We start from the raw sequence: 18,987 nt of genomic DNA, 5'->3' as shown, positions 1-18,987 counted from the left end.
GATCTGATTAGGCCTCTGAAGAAAGACTGGATATATAAATAGGGCTATGGAAAGGGTATGTCTCTATCATTTCCCATCAGCTATGGCTGGTTTTTGGGGGTGGGAGGGATCCTGGGCCTTGATCTATACTCAAAGAAATGGACAGAAGGCCATAGCTGGCAGTCAAGAAGATTCTGACTATACTAGGTCTCTGTTTGGGTTCTCAATGAACAAGAAATATGTCTGTCCTATGGGAATATGTAATATTTTTTTTCTTAGGGCAGAACAAAGCATATTAGCTACTAAAAAGAAACTTGTTTGAGCAATATTTGCTGATGCTTTAGACCCAATAGATTAATCAAATGGATGCCAATCTGCCAGCGCACAAAAGAATGTTTTGTGAGTTGAAGTTTTTGTTTGTTTTACTTTCTCTGATTCAAGAAGACCATCTACAAAACAGTATTATTTCTAAGCTGAGGATCTACCTAACACGAGGGTAAATAGGTAGCCTTCAGTTAACAGTGTGTTTACACAGATGACATGGCCTTTGGGAGCTGGTAGAAGGATGAACTGCTGTCTTGAAAGCACCCAGACAGAGGTGAAAAGCAGACAAAGCAGTGGACAGACAGTACAGGCTTACTGTGTTCAGTCCTGGGCCACTGCCACAGGAAATCCAGATTTATCCAGGAGGGAAGTTGTTGCTAGGCAACTGGGAGAATGTGGATTTGAAGTATGTTTGTTGCAACCTGACAGTTGTTAAGCATCAGATGAAAAAAGAGGAAGCTGGCTTGAGTGGTTAAGGGGGCAACCAGGAGGGGACACCCTGAGTACCAGGAAATGCGTCATGAGTGGAGAATTCAGACTAAATCACTCGGGGTTGGGGGAAATGCCAAACTGTCTCTACCAGGAGAGGTCACAGAGACATGCTATCTCCCAGGACTGAAGGGAACAGAGTGTCAGGATGAGAGGGTGGGCTCTGGAGTATGTGAACAGACAAGTGATGGTACTTTCTTTGGCTCAAAAGAAACTAGGGCTTTTTTTCTCTGCTGTGACTTCAGTCCTGATATTTGTGGTTGATGAAAGCAGAACAGCGTTTGGAATCTAGGGGCAGTCAAAAGGTCAATGCATGAGACAGACCTTTTGCTGGTCTGAGGGGTCTGAGAAAGAAGAACGTCCCACCTAAGTGTTTGAGAAGAACATTTCCGAGAGTGTAGCAATGACAAGGGAACAATGGGGCCTCTGCAAAGCGGCTGCATTCTTGCTTTGGTAAGAGCAAAAATGCTTTTTGCTTCCAAGTGCTTGTTCATCTCTTCTCTGATGTGAATTTCTGCTATCAGCTTCTGAGACAGGTAGCATAGATCTTGTTACCTTGATTTTACAGATGGAGAGTGTAGCAAGTGTAGCAAGTAAGCAAGGATTACTTAAATGACAGCAAGTTAGGGGCCAGTCCAGAGCCAGAACCCAGTGTCCTGACCACCAGAACTGTGTGTGCTCCAGCGGGCTGCCCAGCCTCTGGTCCTCTCACCATCGGGTCCCATGCTCAGGGGGAGAAGCTGACTACTTCATAAGTAGAGTTAAGGAAGAATCTGTGGCTATACTGAGTGAGAGACACTTTAGGAAAGGGCATATATTAATGGTAGGTAGGAAAGAAATTTTAATGCAAAAGTTCTTAACTGGGGCCTGGCTTCAGAGGCCCCATGAGCCCCTACGCCTTCTGTGTTTGTGTGAACTTATATTTCTCTAGAAAAAAGGTTTAGAGCTGTTATCAGATTCTCAAAGGTAGTCCTAATTCATAAAAAGGTTAAGAATTACTGTTCTGTGGAGAGATGAACTATCAGAGGCCAAAATCCTTTTCAAAACCAGTTTACTCTGGAGAGAACCTAATCCCTAATACATTGGTATTCAATCTGTATTAGCTAAATAAAGGTCAGGACCCAGGACCCATCATCAAAACAGCAACCTTCACAGGGGTCTTCTTGTGTCTGAAGTGATTTTAATTTTGACTACTCGGTATTTTTTTCTTTTCAAATTCATAAAAACGACATCTAATCTATCATGAAAATAAGCTGTGGCCTCCTGTATGTCTGGAGCCCACAAGAAATCAAAGCAGGCCAATGACAGTTATGCCCACAGGCCTAAGGAACATTTAATGTACATTAAAGTTCCTCTTTCCTATTTCCTTTTTATTTCTTTTTTACTGAAATTCATTCACCCAGGGGAGATTTCATTCACCCAGAGGAGATCTATAGTTTTACAGATGTAAGGAGAATAAATACTAATGCTGTAAATCAAATATACTTGCTGTGGGTTTCATAATTTTCAACCCCCCCCCCCAAAACCTACCTTCTGACTTAATTTTATATTCACCCAACAGCCTTGCTGCCCCCTGCCCCCCACGTCATACTGTCACCCAACAACAGCCCTGCTGCCCCCCCACCCCCCACCTCATACTGCTGGCACTGGCTATCACTCCTCTCCCTCCTTCCCTCTCAAAACCCTCACACAGAAGTGGGAGAAAGTTGACAAGTCCAAAGATTCAGAATCAGAAAGGAGAGGAAATCATGAGGTTAAGTCATTAATGGGACCTCATTATAAATTTCTGGAGATGTGGGGCTTTTCCAGAGAATTGTGACACTTCAATATTATCCGAAAATTGAAACGCGTAAGTTGAATTTAACAAACTGCAATGAAAGATCCCACAGAAGAGAAACCATGGCCAGCTCACACTGGGCAGCAGCAAGCAGTCCACCCACATTTATTCCCAACGATTCAGCAATTTAGGGAGCAGAGCCAAGAACAAAGCAGGACATTGAAAGGCACATGTAGTCAGGGCCCCCAAGACTGGGTCCTTTGGCCCGTCCCAAACCAATGTTCAGCCACCCCACAGTCAAAGAGACACGGGTGAAATGAAGTCAGAAAAGTAAAAACTGCGACAGAATAGTGGTTGAGGGCAAGTAAAGAAAACTGAATCATGCCACACTGGAAGCGATTGCAAAGGGGAAAACCGGGGGCCAAAATGCCGGGGAGGCCAAATTTCCTCTATCAACATCCATTGAGAAGGGGGAAGGGAGGGAAATTCAGATTTCCCAGCAGTGTGGCAGGTCTTGGCACAGCCTCCGTTCCCCTGCCGAACTTCCACAAATAAACATTCAGAGCAGAAGGGACAGATTTGCTTCTCAGCAAGATTTCAAAGCTGTGCACCAGAGTCAGAGAGAAAACAGGAAGGACCGTAGAGGGAGGAGGAGGAGGAGGGGCATTCCTGCCTTGGGCCAAATCAGATGGGAAACGTCCCAACCCCTCACCCGAAACTGACATACCGTTTTTACTAGGTGTGAAATGTTTCAGGTAGTGTTGGCCGGCATGATACATGATACTGATACCGTGAGGCCAGGGCTGAGCTGCTGGTTTTCCAGCTGGGGGCGTCAAGCCCGAGAGGACCACAGGTGAAGGCAAGCTCTTTCAAGCTCACTCAGCCAAGCTGAAACCAAGCGTGCCTGAAGCTCCTCAGAGAAAAATCCAACCACCTGACAGCCCACCTAGGTGACTGGCATGCAGTGCGCGTGCGTGCGCGCGTCTGCGTGCCTCTGCGCACGCTCCGGCAGGCACGTGCTCTGGGTGTGCGTGAGTACGTATGGGGACGGGTGGGGTGGAGTGAGGCTACGGTGATTGTGTTGGGATTATTTGGGGATGAGAACACTGGCTTCTGATTACCAAGGGGCCGAGGGAAAACACAGCTGGCCCCAGTTGGTGCTAACCGCCAAACCCTCCTCTCGGATCTCCTCAGCTCCGAGGGCCGGGTCTGGAGGCTGCACGCCCACCCACTCACGCCCCAGCTCCATACACAGCAGGGGCTGGGGCCATCACCCCGGCTTCCTGACATTGCCCCTCTTTCTTTGTTAATCAGCGCTGCCTTGGCATTTAATAAAACCTTTGCGCACTGGTGTACATGTGTATGAGAAACAGCCCAAGAGAACAGAAGGCACAGCATTCCCCGGTGCTGGAGCTAAGCGTGGCTGCCCGCCAACCAGCTGCAATAACAGCCTCGTCCCAGAGAGGCCCCCACCCCTGGCCTTGGAGCAGCCTCTGCTTCCCCGATGCCCCTCTCAGAGGGTCTGAGGGTCTTCCCTGAGCTTTTCTATGCTGCCTCAGGGTTGTTGTTCTGAAAATACGGATAAGATGGGTACAGGAGCAATGAAAGCAAAAATCCTGTCTCTCTATGCCTGCAGTTTCTTTTGGGTTTCCTTATTAGTAATTAAAAAAAAAAAAAAAAACGTTTAGCCACTCTGTCCACTTGTCAAATGAAGAAGCACATTTCAAGGGCACCAGACAGGGTGTTTGTTTCTTTGCCTGCACTCCACGTGTCCTGTCTTGGTCTGGTCTTTCCACGCAAAGATGAGCAGGGGCAAGAAGAGGGCAGGTAGGGGTGGTCCTAGGGACCCACCTCCTGCTGGGTTTTTTTCCTCCAGGCTATCTCTGGGACAACTGTCTTTGTTAGGAGCATGGCAGGGAGGATGGGTCCAAAGCACCCTGGTCTCATGGGTGCTCTCAAATGAAGTGCTTTGAATCCTTAGTGGCATTTGGGGTATTATTATTATGCTTGGTCTACAGAAACTGAGATTGTAAATCAAACTCCTATGTTCTAGGTCAGTGAATCCAACCCAGCTGGACATTGGAATGATCTGGGGAGCTTTTAAAAACACTAAAGGCCCATGGAATCAACATCTCTGGGGGTGTGAACCAGGCATTGGTAGTTTTTAAAAGCTCTCTCAGGGTTCAATGTGCAGCCAGGCTGGGAACCACTGCTCCAGCGCCCAAATGTTGTTGGTGTTGGGTGTTTCTAACACCAACTGCTGTGACATGGCCTTTTTGCTTTTCTCAGGCTAAGGGTTCAGTGAGGGTGGTAGGATCATGGTTGGAGCATCAGCCTCAGCACAGTGCCTGGCCCCTTGAAGGCACCAGGGTCACGTTTGAGTGCATGCACTCAGGAACAGAGGTGGTGAGCAAGCACACAGGATATGCCTCAGGTCAGTAAGGGCAACCAGCCAACGTTCTCCTCTGGTCTCTGAACTCTAGCACTTGTAGAAGGAAAGACTTTCTGGTGTGATAGACATTCTGAAGCCAGTGATCTGAGCTTGGTTCCAGCTCCTAATGGAAAGTTTTGCCCAGGTCTCCCTTGATTCTGCTACATCCAGAACTGTTCCTCCTAGTATTGCTGGTCATGCTCCAAAGGTACATTTACCTATACCAGCAGCCAAGATACTTCAAAAAGAGATGCATGACCCTGCCTTTTTTCTATTGCCTGGAGGATTGCACCATCCTGGGTGCCCAGGGACATTAACATCTCTGCAAACACAGGTACTGGTCCCTAGCTTCGCTGGTGTTCAGCTGCCCAGCATAAGGGATCTTTACTGCCTTACTCACTCTTAACGATTCTGAAAACAATCGAAAATTGACTTCCTTTTGGAATTTTAGACAGAGAAGTTTGAACCACATGCCTTTTTATTCTCCCTGTAGCATGGGGAGCTGAGGGGACTTCTCTGGGGTTCTGGGCTCTCAGTGGTGATGGCTTACGTAAGTACTAATCCCTCTTAACATTCTGGAGACCCACCCTGATGAGCTGGGAACATTGGAGAGTAACGTTCCAAGGGAAAGTCATGTTTTGAAAGGAATCAAGTGTGAACTCTGCCAGAAACTGAGGGGTGTTGTTTTATTTTTGTTGTTGTTTTCAAAAGCCTTCAACTTGCTTTTTAAGACAAGCTGAGAGTGGGTTTTCTGGGACTTGAGAGAAGAACCATAAAAAGGCAAAACACAAATTCCTGAACCAAGTTCTCATAATTGACATACCCTACAACACAGTTTCAGAAATTAAAATGCAAGCACAAGAAAAAAAACACAATTGGATCCTAGAAACATTTTATAATTATAGAGACAATATGTATATTTTTATATATGTCACCTTCTCTGAAAGATTCTAATTTTGAGTGTTTCTTAAAGTACGGCCTACAATGACCTCCATTGGAATCACCTAAGGTAACAGGGCAGACGCTGGACCCAGCCCAGATCTTCTGAATCAGTCTCTGGAGATGGCAGTTTGGAATCCGCATCTTTTACCAGCTTCTCTCGTGATGTTCATGCACTCTGAAGTATAAGAACTGCTGTTCTTCACCTTCTTTTTATAATTCCCTCTCAGCCTTCTAGCAAAAGAGGATGCATTATCAGGTCCCAAGAAGTGAGCCTGAGATGCAGTTCTAGAACACAGGGTTGAGCGAGATGAGGGTTTTCCAAATTTTTGAGACTATGAAATTTTCTGTTATTCTTTTCTACCCGGCAACAGCAACATTTGTGGTCAAGAGCAGACCCAGAGTGTGAAGATCTGATTTATCAAAATTTATTTAATGATTTGCATCTGTTTTTTTCATGTATCTTTTCCTGCCATTCTATAAAGTATTATATTTGTTATATAGATGAGTGATGGGGCCAGCAAAGGTCAACTATCTTAGAAAGTAGTAGGGCAGGGAGTCAAACCAGGCCTCCTCCTTTCCACACTGCTAGAGGTGGTGGAGAGGATATCCCACATTTGGAGTGGACTCAGACCTGCCAAACCACATAACTAATGGTGAACCTAACAGTGACTCCTGGGTGCCTGGGCCACTGCTCTAAAAATATTATCGGTCAAGATTCCTTCAGTCTTTGGAGCCTGGAACTTCCTCAAGCACTGTCTTGAACACCAGGCTCATGCTCTCCTGAGTATCAATTCATGAGTCCCCGATGATTTGCCAGCAGGCCCTACTGCACCCAGGAATTACCTTCCAAGGGGTAAGCAGCTAAATACCTCCCTTACCACACGGAAGAGCTTGAAGAAGTCCACATTGGCATACAGAGTGTCTTCCACCCACTGTAGGGTACCCTGGGAGAGGGAGCACATGGCGTCGCGCACTGTCTGTGCCCCGTGGCGCTGGCTAAAGATTATGAAGCGCTTCAGGAGAGCCTCGCTGCAGGCGATGTCCTTCAGCATCAGGTCTGGGACTCCGTGAGCAAACTGCAGGAGGAGAAGTAAAATTGGAAACCTCCCTGTGGTAGGAGAATACCAGCCACCCCAAAGATGTCCATGTCCTAACCCACAGAACCTGTGAATACATTATGTTGTAGGGCAAGGGGAATTAGGATTGCAGATGAAATTAAGGGTGCTAATCAGCTGACTTTAAGATAAAGAGGTTATTTTAGGTTATCTAGGTGGGCCCAATGTATCACAAGGGTTTTTTAAAAGCCTGGTGGAAGAAGGAGGTAGAAGAAACAATGTCAAAGTAATGTGACATGAGAAGGACTTGACTGGCCACTGCTGGCCTTGAAGATGAAAGGAGGCCACCAGCCAAAGAGTGTGGACAGTCTCTGGAAACTGGAAATGGATTTCCCTCTAGATCCCCCAGTAAGAAATGAAGCCCTACCAACACCTTGACTTTCAGACTTCTGACCTCCAGAGCCATAAGATAATAAATTTGTGTTGTTTTAAGCCACTAAAAGTTTGTGGTGGTTTGTTACAGCAGTCACAGGAAACTAATACCCTCCCAAGCCTCATTTTACCAGAGAGCCACTTAAAATATGAGCGCTCCGTTCCCAGCGCGATGCTAAGGACCATCAGGACTTACTTCCCGGAAGCTAAGGACAGGGAGTGGCTAGAATGCATCTGGAACAATGGCATATGACCAGCCCCCTTTCTCCTTTCTCAACAGATTTAGCAAATACAAATCCTGGACACCCAGTTAAATTTAAATTTCAGATAAACAATGAACAGTTTTTAGTACAGGTATGTCCCAAATAGGGTCCAAATTAGACATACTTATGTTAAAAAATTATTCATTTATCTGAAATTCAAACTAAACTGGATATCCTGTATTTTATCTGGTGACCCTCAACTGCTGGATAGCCCACATCTTATAGTGCCTGTGGAGCTCATGGACAAGGACTCTTGGACAGTGAATCACAATCCCCATTTTGGCCTCAGAGACCAAGGAGGCCACAGCCTTAGCCAGAGACCCTTGGCCACCTAGTACAGTAATTGGCCTCCTGGAGTCTTGGACTCCCAACACCCGTACCATGAACAGTTTCATGGGCTTCCCTGGCCTCTGTAGTCTCCCCAGGGCTTCCGATTACACAGCTCTCAGGGCAGGAATGCAGAGCAGGCTCAGGCTCTACTCACACCACACCCCACCCCCACCTCCTGAGGTCATGGCTGACACTGGGTTGGTGTGGACTTCATCAATCTCAGGGGACTGTAACTGGGTGCACGTTCCAACAGAGCCTTCTTGTGTTGCCCACACATTGCTTCTTATCCCCAGCCCTAATCCCAGCGTCTAACACATTCAGAGGTGGAGGGAGTCAATGAGCTCACTTTGTCCAAACCTCTAATATTCTAGGGGAGAAAAGTGATGGAGGAGAAATTACACAGCAGACTAGTGGGAAAGCTGGAACAGCATGAAGGTCCCAGCTCCTTCTTTCACACAGTGACTCATTCATTCAATGCCCATTCACTGAGTCCCATTCTGCAGGGACTAGAACAGTTACTGGGGATACAGAGAATAAGGTGAGTTTTCTGCTCTCCAAGGCGCTTACCGGCTGGCTGGAAATGCAGGCGTGGTAAGTGCTAAATTGAACGTAGTAAAACCAGAGGACAGAAGAGGAAGTGTTAAGAATAGCCTGTGTTTTTTGAGTGTTTACTGTGTGCCAGGCACTGTTCTTACTGCTTTACACATATTAATTTTTTGACGCCCCCCTAATAATCATAGGTACTTTTACCATCTCCATTTTATAAATGAGGACTCAGAGGCATAGAGTGGTTATTTAACTTGCTTGAGGTCACACAGTTAACTGTGTGGCCTTGCTGAGATTTGAACCCAGAGCTTGTGCTTCATCACTACCGGTTAGCTCTTCACTGAGTAGGGAAGTGGGAGGGGGCAGAACAAAGAAGGGAGGGTTTATGAATGATTTCACTGGGGAGGCAACACTTGAGCTGGGCATTGAAGCAAGTCCAGGAGTTTACAAGGCTGGGGTTGGGGGTGGGGTGAGTGATGAACCAAACAACTATTCCACTCTCATCGTCTAACAATTTCCTAGATGGGGAGAGAGGTACTCGGTCCTCACACTGTCGGGCAGAGAGGACCCAGGAGGGACATGCAGTCCTGATGAAGGACAAAATCCCATGTTTGCTGAGATTGACCAATTGGAGAGCTGTAAGCCCCATGTGGCTATTTAAATTTAAACTAATCAACATTAAATAATATTTAAAATTCAGTTCCTCAGCTGCCCTAGGCCCATCTCAAGTGCCTACCAGCCATGTGTGGCTGGTGGCTACCATCTTGGACGGCACAGAGAGCGAACACCGCCATTGTGGAAGAAAGTTGTGGTGGACGGCGCCTGTAAGGAGTGCGCAGCTGGATGGAGACCCGAGACAGAGATGGGGAGGCAGGTGCAGCCGGAGACCATGCTGGGAAGCAGGGAGGGCTCAGGGCCCAGAGAGAGCCGGGACAACAGGACCAGCCTCTTCCAGCAGCAGGGGCTCTGGGCTTCCTCTTAAGCTCTGACGTTTGCTAATGAGGGAAGCACCAGCTAATCAGAGCAAGCAACACTACATAATAGCACAACCCAGTGACACGGCCCTTTCTCCCCACATGAAAGGCTCAGCTCTGATGCCAGCAACACAGCAACTAGAGATCCAAATGTCACGTCAGTGAGGAACTGGAGAGAAATTTCCCCTAAATTCCTGCCCTTATCTCCATCTCCCTTTTATTACCAACTGGAAGTCATCACAGGCATTTCCAGGACTTGAGTTTTATGAGCTAAGAGAAAGCAAAGGGGAGAATGAGCCATGGATGCTGCCCCCGCCAACAAGCCCCTCCCCCCTCCTGGTGGGGGTGGGAGGGAGAGTGGATCAGGGCAGCGAGGCCTGAGTTCAAGGGCCTGGGCACTGCAGGCACTGCGCTCCAAGGGCCCTGACACACCGTCTCAGGGCAGACCCTCAGTTTCCCTCGTGCAGTTTCAGGGAAAACCTCAGGGTCTGAGAAGCCAGAAAAGCAGGTACGGGCTTTTTCACCGCTACGCAGGGAACCAGTCTGAAAACCCCTTTAGACAGAGCCAGCCCTGCCCAGGCTTGTGGGGTCCCCCTCCCTCCTCTGGGCTCAGACCTTTATCTCAGTACTGACACAGGCCCTGAAATTCTCTGTTTATGTCTCAGTCTCTCCCCTGGAGTCTGGAGGAGGTGCAGACCTGGCCAGGAGAGGCGGGAGGGGTGTCTGCACGATCGGGCCACTGCTTATCTTGCATTCTCACTGTGTTCATCACGCCAGGAACCCGCACGCCCAGGATGCTGGGCAGGAGCCCATGAGGCCCAGACTTTCACAGATGGGGAAAGTCATGTGTTAGTGGGGAAAATGCTCTGAATACATATAGGAGATTATGAAATGCATGAGATCGATTTGGGGGGGGGCATGAATCAGAGTGTGCAGTGGGGACAGAAGAAGGAGCTTGCCTGGCACCGAGAAGAAGACGTACAGGAAATGAGAGGTCTGTAACGCTGGCCGGTTATCTCCGCGCACTCAGACACTGCGCAGGCGCGGCCCGTTTCTCCCGCCGGAACGCTCCTCTCCCAGCTCTTCCCACGGCTGCCTTCTGTTCAGGCAGGTCGGGTCAGACACCACCTCGGCAGGAAGGCCTTTCCCTGACCATCTCATTTCACGCTGCCCCCATCTCGTGCCTCCGAGCCCCTCCCAGCCCCTCCCTAACTCCCAACCCTGCCAGATTTTCCTCTCACCTACCTCGACCTGGAAACGCTCCGTATCTTTGCGTATTTGATTATCCCCTGTTGTCCCCCTGGAATGCAAGCTCCCAGAGTCAGGGGTTTGCCTGTATTGTTCACTACCGTATTCTGGTACCTAAAATGTCCCTAAATATTTGATGAATACATGAGTAAACCTCAGTTTCCTCAACTCTAAGAAGATTCTGAGCCACGTGTTCTCTAAGGTTCTTTCTAGTTATGCAAATCTGAGCTGTTTGAAGTGCTGCCAGGATTTGGGCTGCTTGGGAGTCCTATACCGGGAAGGAGCATTGTTTCAAGTGACCAACCCCCCAGGTATTTTTCTGAATATTTGGAACAAATCATGGATTCTGAATGTGAAAGCAAGAAGGGAAAATAATGCAAGGTCTCCCCTGTTTTTCTCAGGCTCAGGGCTCCCCCCTCCCGTCCAGAGACCAGTATATCCACCTACCTGCTCTGGACGAACTTGGGAGTTGACCAGAAGGTAGACAACTGAGTCAGACAGGCCAATGTTTTTCATGAGAAATAGTGTCAGTGTTTCTTCATCTTTTAGGACATCCCGAATTCGTATCCCTCTTCCTGCATATGAGTGAAAGAACACGGTGTCGAATGGGGAATAAGTCAAAAAAGGGAGAACATGTAGAACTGATTGGAAACATTTCTAATTGGCTCTCCGCAGAAGGCTCTGTTCTTGGGTTCCCTGGGAGTTTGGAGGCAGGGATCCTGCCAGTGGGCTGTCACCAACACAGTCACAGCATTTACTGATGACACAGCCGGGCAAAACTTATTTTGGTGAAAAGAAGAAGGTGAAAAGAGTTAGCTCAGGGCAGGAGAGGGGTCATCAGATGCGTTGCGGGGTTGGTCTAGAGCAATGACTCTCAACCAGATGGGGGGTGAGGCAATTTTGTCTCCCCTGGAAATATTTGGCAATGTCTGGAGACATTTTTGAGTGCTGCAATTGGTACTGGGTAGAGGCCAGGGATGCTGGTAACACACCCACAGTGGATAGGATGACCCCCTCCCCACTACAAAACAGAGAACCAACCATCTGGTCCAAAATGGCATTAATGTTAAGGTTGAAAAAGCCTAGTCTAGAATGAGAGGACACACATGTCGTGTCCACACTGTGTTGTCATGGGGTAGAGTGTTCTTCCTGGCATTTCTGTCATCTCAGCTAAGGCTCTAAGCTCAGGGTGCTGACATGGACTAGGAGAGATGGGGCTGTTTGGGGCAAGAAAAGCTTTCAGTGGGAAAGAGGGGATGGTCTATTGCCTGGACTTCTGATTTTGTGCCTTGATCGGCCCCAGTCATATTCTCTCTGGATTCCCTCAAAACATACAAAGAGCAGCAATTTTTTATAAGGAGGCATAAAGGACTCCTAACCATTAAGGTGACCCTGTGGCAAGTGATTGAACCCTTTGTGTCTGTCCTTTGCACACCTCCCAGGGTTATTTTGAGGGTGACTCAGGGTAAGGTCTGTGAAGGGCTAACTCCTAGGCCTGGAAACAGTGAGTCCCCTCCACAGACGCTTGTTCGGATTGCATTAATATTTTGACACCTCCCAGGGGCTTCACCCCCAGGGTACCCACCTCCGCTGCCTGCTTCCAGGGCCAACACGCAGCCTCAAGTGGGCCACTGCCACAGTTCACGAGGCGCTGGCCAGCAAAGAAGGTTACAGGCCCAGATCCTTAGGAAATCATTTCAACATTAAGGGAAAGTGTCTGGGTTACATGAAAGTGTCCATGTCTGCATCCCAACCCCCCCCACCCCCACCCCGGGAGACTGGTTGACTACTTACCCCTTAGTTCTTCTTCAACTAACTCTAATTATCAAATGCCCCAGCTGCTTCCTGGTCCTAACACCCCAGCACCCCATCTTCTCTCCCCCAAATTCTCCCCTCGCCAGGGGACCAAGAGGCCTAGTCCCCCGCATGCTTGACAGCCTTCCCTTCTGTTTCCAGGCTGTGCCTTTCCCTGAAGAGCCTTGTCCAGACGGAGGCTGCTGCTAATTTCCTCTTCACAGGCCTGCCGACGCAGCTAGGGCAGGGGCAACCAGCCCTGACACTTGGCTCCATCGCAGCCTCTCAGGGGTTGTGCCACCAACCAGTCTCACTGCCTTTCCCACAGGGAAAGCCCAAAGGCTTCAGGGGAACCGGAATACAGGAGGGAGCCCGGGAGCAGGAGGGGGTCTGAAAGGGGCTGCTCTATTTTATTCTTGCCTTCCCCTTTTCCTGATGGCATAAGTCATGTCATCTTCCAAACCCCGCTTCTTTCTTCCTTCCCCTGGACCCCAGCTCCCTTATTCTGCTTTCTCCCAATCACTCCTTCACACTCAGCATTACGTTATATACTGGCCTCAGTGACCCCTCAGACACACACACACACACACACACGCGCGCGCACAGTGTCGGGAGAGGAGGGGGCTCTGGACCCTGCTCTCATTATACCCCTCATCATACCTAGCAGTGGTGGGCGCACAGATGCAAGCCCTTCAGCTCACCTCTCTCTGACACCCAGCATGAGAGCCTGACATGGAATCAGGGCCTCGATAAATACCCATGGAATGACAGGAGGCACCCAATAAATACCTGTTGGCGTGACCTGAGAGTTGGGACCCCGTTTGACTGTTTATCAATTAGTTAGTCTTTAACTCACTCACCTGACCTTGGGTACGAATATCTTGCTGGGGAGGATAGCCATCCCCCACCCCCACCCTGTGACTGGGCTGCCGTGGCCCTAGGCGGAAGGGGCAGGAGCCTGCTGGTTCCACACACCTGCAGAGGGCTGGGGGGCCACCCTGTAGGGAGAGTGTGGGGCCCCAGATGTAAGAGGTGGCTGATACCAGACAGAAGCTCCACTAGACTCCCGAGGGAGAAATGTGAACTGGGGGCCTGAGGAAAGAAAAATAAATTTTGTTTAAAATGTGGTTCTTCTTGTTCGTTTCCCCTGGGAAGAGGCTGGGGGAGGGGGCTGCTGAGGCCTGGGGAGCTGAGGGGAGGGGAGAGTTGGGGTGGGAGAGAAGCCAGGAGAATGTGTGGGGCTCGTGGGAAGAAGGTGCCTGAAGATGATTGAGAGACCACAGTGCTTGTTTGGGGGTGAGAGGGGAGGGGGCTTCACTTCTCGTGTTTTACCATTAATCCTCCCCTGCTGAGAATGCTGTAAGACAGGTTTGCTAGGAAAAGAAAAGGCCACCTGGGTCAACCATCAGCATACTTTCCCAGGTGACTGGAAACTGACAGGCAAAAGCACATACCCATGACAGCCGCCCACCTTGCTCTCGAAGGCTTTACCCTCCACTGGGGCTTTGGGCCGAGGATTCAATGTTCACAGTGAGCAAGGTCCCCAAGTGACCCTGGGATGGACCCTGAAACAGTCTGCCATGCTGATGCTGGACCTCAGTCCCTGGCCTGGAATTCCTTTGGAGACTTTGGGGATGGTCCCCTGTCCCCTCTTATGGCCACCATGTTCAGGGGTGCTGTAGAATCTCTGTCCCCAGCCCCCAAATTCCTTTGGGGAGACTTGGCTGCCCTTTTCTGGCCCTGTCTCCCCAGACCTCTGAAGCTGCTCTCATTTACAGAATTTCCCCCACAGCCTGAAGGCCCGCAGAAGGAACCACCTGCATGCCAATTCAAAACTAGTCCTGTGTTGGGGTTGGGAGGCAGTGACTTCGGTTCTCATATACATACTGTAAAGACCACAGATAAATTGTGGTTTGAAATGACTTCCCTTACATTTCCTCCCAGCTGGACTCCATCTGACAATGGGACAACAAAATAAAATGTCTGCCTCATTCCAGATCCCACTGGATGGATGGGGTAGGCAATCACTCCAGGGGTTAGACTGCCCATGTTCCCATCTGCTTCTTTAATCCTGGAAAACAGTGCTTCCTGGTTGCTGCCTCTCCCCCTGTTTTTCTTACTACGAAATTGCTATTTGTGCTCGCACCTTAGAAAGTCCTTCAAGCCTGAGCTAAGTAAACTCTTCTATCCAGGGCAGCAAAGAAGCTCCTGTTTGTAATCCGCTATGTAGAAAATTACTACACGAAGTACATGTGTTACTATTTTTGAGAGAATTAAAATGTAACAAAGGCGCTCCTGAAGCCCCCCTGCTTCCCTCCACCGCCCTCCCCAAGGTGTGGTCACTATTCTTTCAGTCCTTCTACTGAGCCCTTGGCATGGGCACCCGCTTGGTCCCATTGGTCCACCTGCATGGGTGAGGACCCCCAAAGGGCTGATTTGTACCATTCGCGCACTTCTCTTGTTCAGAACCCTGAACAAGAGCTATTCTATCCAGCCTCTCCCGTCCCCTTGGTAGACCCCTTGCTCATCCCTGTCATCCTCTGAGGTCGTCCCGAGAGTCACCGCCGCCCATCCCTATCCTAGGAACATAGGAGGCATACAGCATCTCCAAACCTCTTCCTTCACAGCCTCTGAGCCTCGAGCCCCTGCAGGTGGAGACCTGTAGGACTGCAGAGAGCCCTCGAATTCTGGCAGGGCTTTCTCCCTCACATCTGCTCATCTGCCCTCCTGGGGATGGCAGGAGTGGTGGGGGAGGCTTCCAGCTGGTGCCCAGGCCTCTGCCACCTCCAGCCCTCACTGTTCCTGAGCCCAAGTGGCTCTCCTACCCTGGTGCCCAGCTCCTCTACCTGCCTGCACAGCGACCCAACAGCCTGACCTCTCGTTCCTTCAGTCTCTTCATCAGCTCAACCTTGGCCTCTGCCCCACATCAGCCACCATGGCCATGCCCAGGGGCTCCTTCTCACTGCTCCTGCCTGCCTTCCAAATCCTGAAGCCACAGAGCTCACTCTTTGACCGCAGTCATCAAGCCCTCCATCCTGCTCAGTCACCCAGTCCTTAAGCAGGATCATAGAACTCCCGGGGACCTCTGTTCCCTTGTTCCCCCATCTTCCCCAGGCCATTTCAGTACTTCCGGCTTCCCATCCATCCTTACGCAGCCTGGACCTGATGCCTGTTTTCCAGTCACCACCTTTCACCCCTTGCCTCCTGGACCTTCTGCAGTACCTCCCTAAAGCCCGCAGCCCTGCACCTGCTGTGCCGTGGGGCCCGGGACGCTGAATAACCTTGGAAGAAATGGAACGATTGTACATATTTATGCCACGATAAACATATGCGCTCTGACCGCCCTGGCCCCTTACTTGGCGTTGCTTCCACACAGTCCTGGTTAGCTCACTCTCTAGTGCTCCATGAAAATGCTCCCACACCTTTCCCTTTACCCCTTTCCTCCTGCTTCCAGACTTAACCTAGCCTCATCCTTCCTAGAGTGCAACCTCTCTCGGCATTCTCCTTTCTGTCTCTAGACTTGCCTGGAATGAGAACTTTCCGGCCCTCCTCAACTTCTAAACTTCTAAGCTGATGGAAAGAGGAGTCTTCACCAAGGTGAGCTTCATGCCACCTCTAGAGCCCTTCCTTCCTGCCTCCTCCAGTATCTTTTCCCACCAAATCTCCTGCTCTTTCCTGTGCCTTTGGTCTCTCTGATGGGTGAGGCAAGTGATGGTTGAGAACACGCAAGCCCAGCGTACCCGCAACTCTCTCAGGGTGAGTCCGGAGGGTGTCCATGAGTTGAGACAAGGTTTGAAGTTCCTTCCAAACATGGCCAAGGTGCTGCCTCTCTGGTGCCTGCATGAGGAGTTCCTGAAAATCCCGAAACACCCTCGCCAAGCTGTGAGAAACACAAAGCTTCATCAGTAAAGATATCGTTGTCATTTTCATAATAGTAATAACACTGCTTGTTAGTTTTTAAGATACCACATGCTTGACCTAGCTACGACATTACGTATCCTTCTAAAACTGCCAAGGCCAAAGGAGAAAAGGCTATTTTGACTTCATTGTACATATAAGCTAATAGGGCAGGTAAGCAATTTGTTCAGTTTTCCAGCTTTGGCAGGGCCAAGTCACCTCTTAACCCCACGCACCGTGTCTCCTGCCCAGAGAAGCCTTAAGCAGGATGACATTAGAAGGTAGTGTGGGAGGTTCTTCCAGCTGTTCCCACTTCTCTGAGATCTGCCCTTCCAGCCATTCATAGCCCATTCCAACAAGCTGAAGCTCTAGAGGGAAATATATGATTTGGACATGAGACTTTCTTGCAAAGCCAGGGGAAGCCAGGCAGGCTCAGGAGAGACAGGACAGAAGCCAGATGGCTGCAGACCTGCTCTCTCCTGTCCAGGCCTGCAGGGTTCAGCCTCTGCCCCTTTCTGGGCATCTACTATATTTACCTCTCTCACTGACCGATGTCCCTGCTTCTCAATGCCCACACTGCCTCTGGTTGCCCAGCTCAGAGCACTTGGACTTGGGCAACTGGAAGAGCATTGTTGAAAACCATTCGAATTCCTGGGAACATAGCTGATTGGTTCAACTTCATTATCTTCGTCCAGTCAGCCACAGCAGAGTGTGTGTGTGTGTGTGTGTGTGTGTGTGTGTATGGGCTTCTGTGCCTTGCAAGCAAAAGAACCTTAAATAAGCCAGTATTTCACCTATAATGAGCGTGTGAAACGTGAAACCCAGATTTCCTGGTTCAATGCTGAGTACAGGTGGAGTCTGAAGCCCTCCTTCCCCATCTCCCTCAGGTTATAGACACCGCCAGTGCCGGTCCCACCAGAGCCCCCGCTAGCCTCCACTGCAGTGTCTCCTAGGCTCCCCGATCCCACTGGGCGACCCCGTGCCGTCTCTACGGATGGCTAGCTGTTCCTTCTCAGGAACCTCAAGGAGACTCAGGCTGAAGTTATAGATTATAAATTAGAGTCTCCAGGCAGTGTTTGCAACCCTGTGAGCCCAGCTAAAACGTCACCTCCCTGACATTCTCAGGAAGACAGATGTTCTCTCTTCTTTCTATATTCCAGGGTTTGGCAAACAGATGCGTATTACAGGCTTGCAGGCCATAGGTCTCTATCACAACTACTCTGCTATGCCGCGGTAGGGCAAAAGCAACCATAGTTTGTTCCCAATGGGGAAGGCTACCTCTGAGCATTAGGCTGACTTGCCAAGTGTCCCTTTTTTTAAGTCAAAATGCAGGCTTATTCCAGATGAATTATATCCAGAGCTACTTTTAGGGAAAAAACTGGAGTAACCAAATATCTTGTTTCCGTCTGACCTGGTGTTTATATAAGTATAGTGAAGCCCACTCCCCAGCAAGCCCTTGTTGGTGTTCCTCAGGTGAGCTCCAGGTCAGCCCAGTGGGTGAAGGAGGAGCCTGTGCACATCCCTGAGTCTCTGTCTATAGGACATGCTCACATCGTGTTCTCCCACCTCCTGCTCTGAAAGGGAACCCCAAAGGTAGACTCTCTTCCTATGGGGGGTTAGACCCCAGATGAGAGGTCATTAACCTGGAGTCCACAAGTCCCCTGAAATCTTATGCACCATGTAATGTTTTATGCGTGTGTCCATTTTGGGGGGAAGAGGGGCCATCAGTTTTCATTAGCTTCTCGGAATGGTCTTTAACCCCCCAGGTAAAGAACCAATGCCCTCAAGCCATATGCTAAGATTTTGGGAATCTCAACACTTACATGGAGTTGTTATAGTTTGACACAATTCCAGGAGATTCTCCCGGGGTGGGGCTTTGAAAACAAGGATTGTTCACATTGCAAAACATCCCCTGGAGCCACGGCAACATTCCTGCTGAGGGCATCGCCTTGTTGGGAAAATGGCCTTGAAGACAGGAAATGAAGACAAGGAGTCACTTATGGAAACCATGGGGGATGCCGCTTCCAGCTGCTGGGGCCTCTGCAGGAAGGAGCCCAACCCTCTGGTGTTTTCTTTCATTCATCCACACTGAAGAAGCAGGAGCATCTAATATATACCCAGGCCCTGTGCTGAGTGTCGGAGACCAGGTCTCTCCTCTCAAGTGCCCAGTGCAGTGGGGTAACCGACAAATGTTCTAATAGAGGCATGGCGAGGGAATAGAGGGTAGGGGGACCGTGGAGGGATGTTAGCTCAAGATGGCTCCACAGCGTTGCTCATGCTTCAGGAGAGGCGGTTCATCTACTCCTTCCATAACTGTTCTTATGAGCACCTACCCCAAGCATGCAAGATGGTTGCAAGTTATGGGCTCCTTTGGCAGTGGGGGAGGGGGCGGTGATGGGATTGGGGGTGGGGGGGCAGGGAGTACAAGGTAAAGAAGCAAGACTTTGATGGACAGGAGACTGAGGAGCAGGCAAGACCCTATGAGCAGAGTATAAAAGAGGCATTC

At 49.6% G+C, this 18,987-nt stretch overlaps 1 protein-coding gene across 1 annotated transcript in view; it reads right to left on the bottom strand.

Annotated features, from left to right (window-relative positions):
* The window catches only part of ABCA4 (ATP binding cassette subfamily A member 4), a 134,402-nt gene that overhangs the window by 98,704 nt on the left and 16,711 nt on the right, over positions 1-18,987 (bottom strand). The window contains exons 4-7 of the mRNA XM_026497583.4: positions 18,305-18,446; positions 16,325-16,464; positions 11,238-11,365; positions 6,821-7,018 (exon numbers count right to left, since the gene is read on the bottom strand). Of these exons, the coding sequence (XP_026353368.1) occupies positions 6,821-7,018; positions 11,238-11,365; positions 16,325-16,464; positions 18,305-18,446 (608 nt within the window). The remainder of the gene's footprint in view (positions 1-6,820; positions 7,019-11,237; positions 11,366-16,324; positions 16,465-18,304; positions 18,447-18,987) is intronic.

The sequence above is a fragment of the Ursus arctos genome, unplaced genomic scaffold (assembly GCF_023065955.2).
Source record: "Ursus arctos isolate Adak ecotype North America unplaced genomic scaffold, UrsArc2.0 scaffold_12, whole genome shotgun sequence".
NCBI classification, from domain to species: domain Eukaryota; kingdom Metazoa; phylum Chordata; class Mammalia; order Carnivora; family Ursidae; genus Ursus; species Ursus arctos.
The sequence above is the reverse complement of the archived record's forward strand: the minus strand, read 5'-3'. Positions and strand labels throughout refer to the sequence as shown.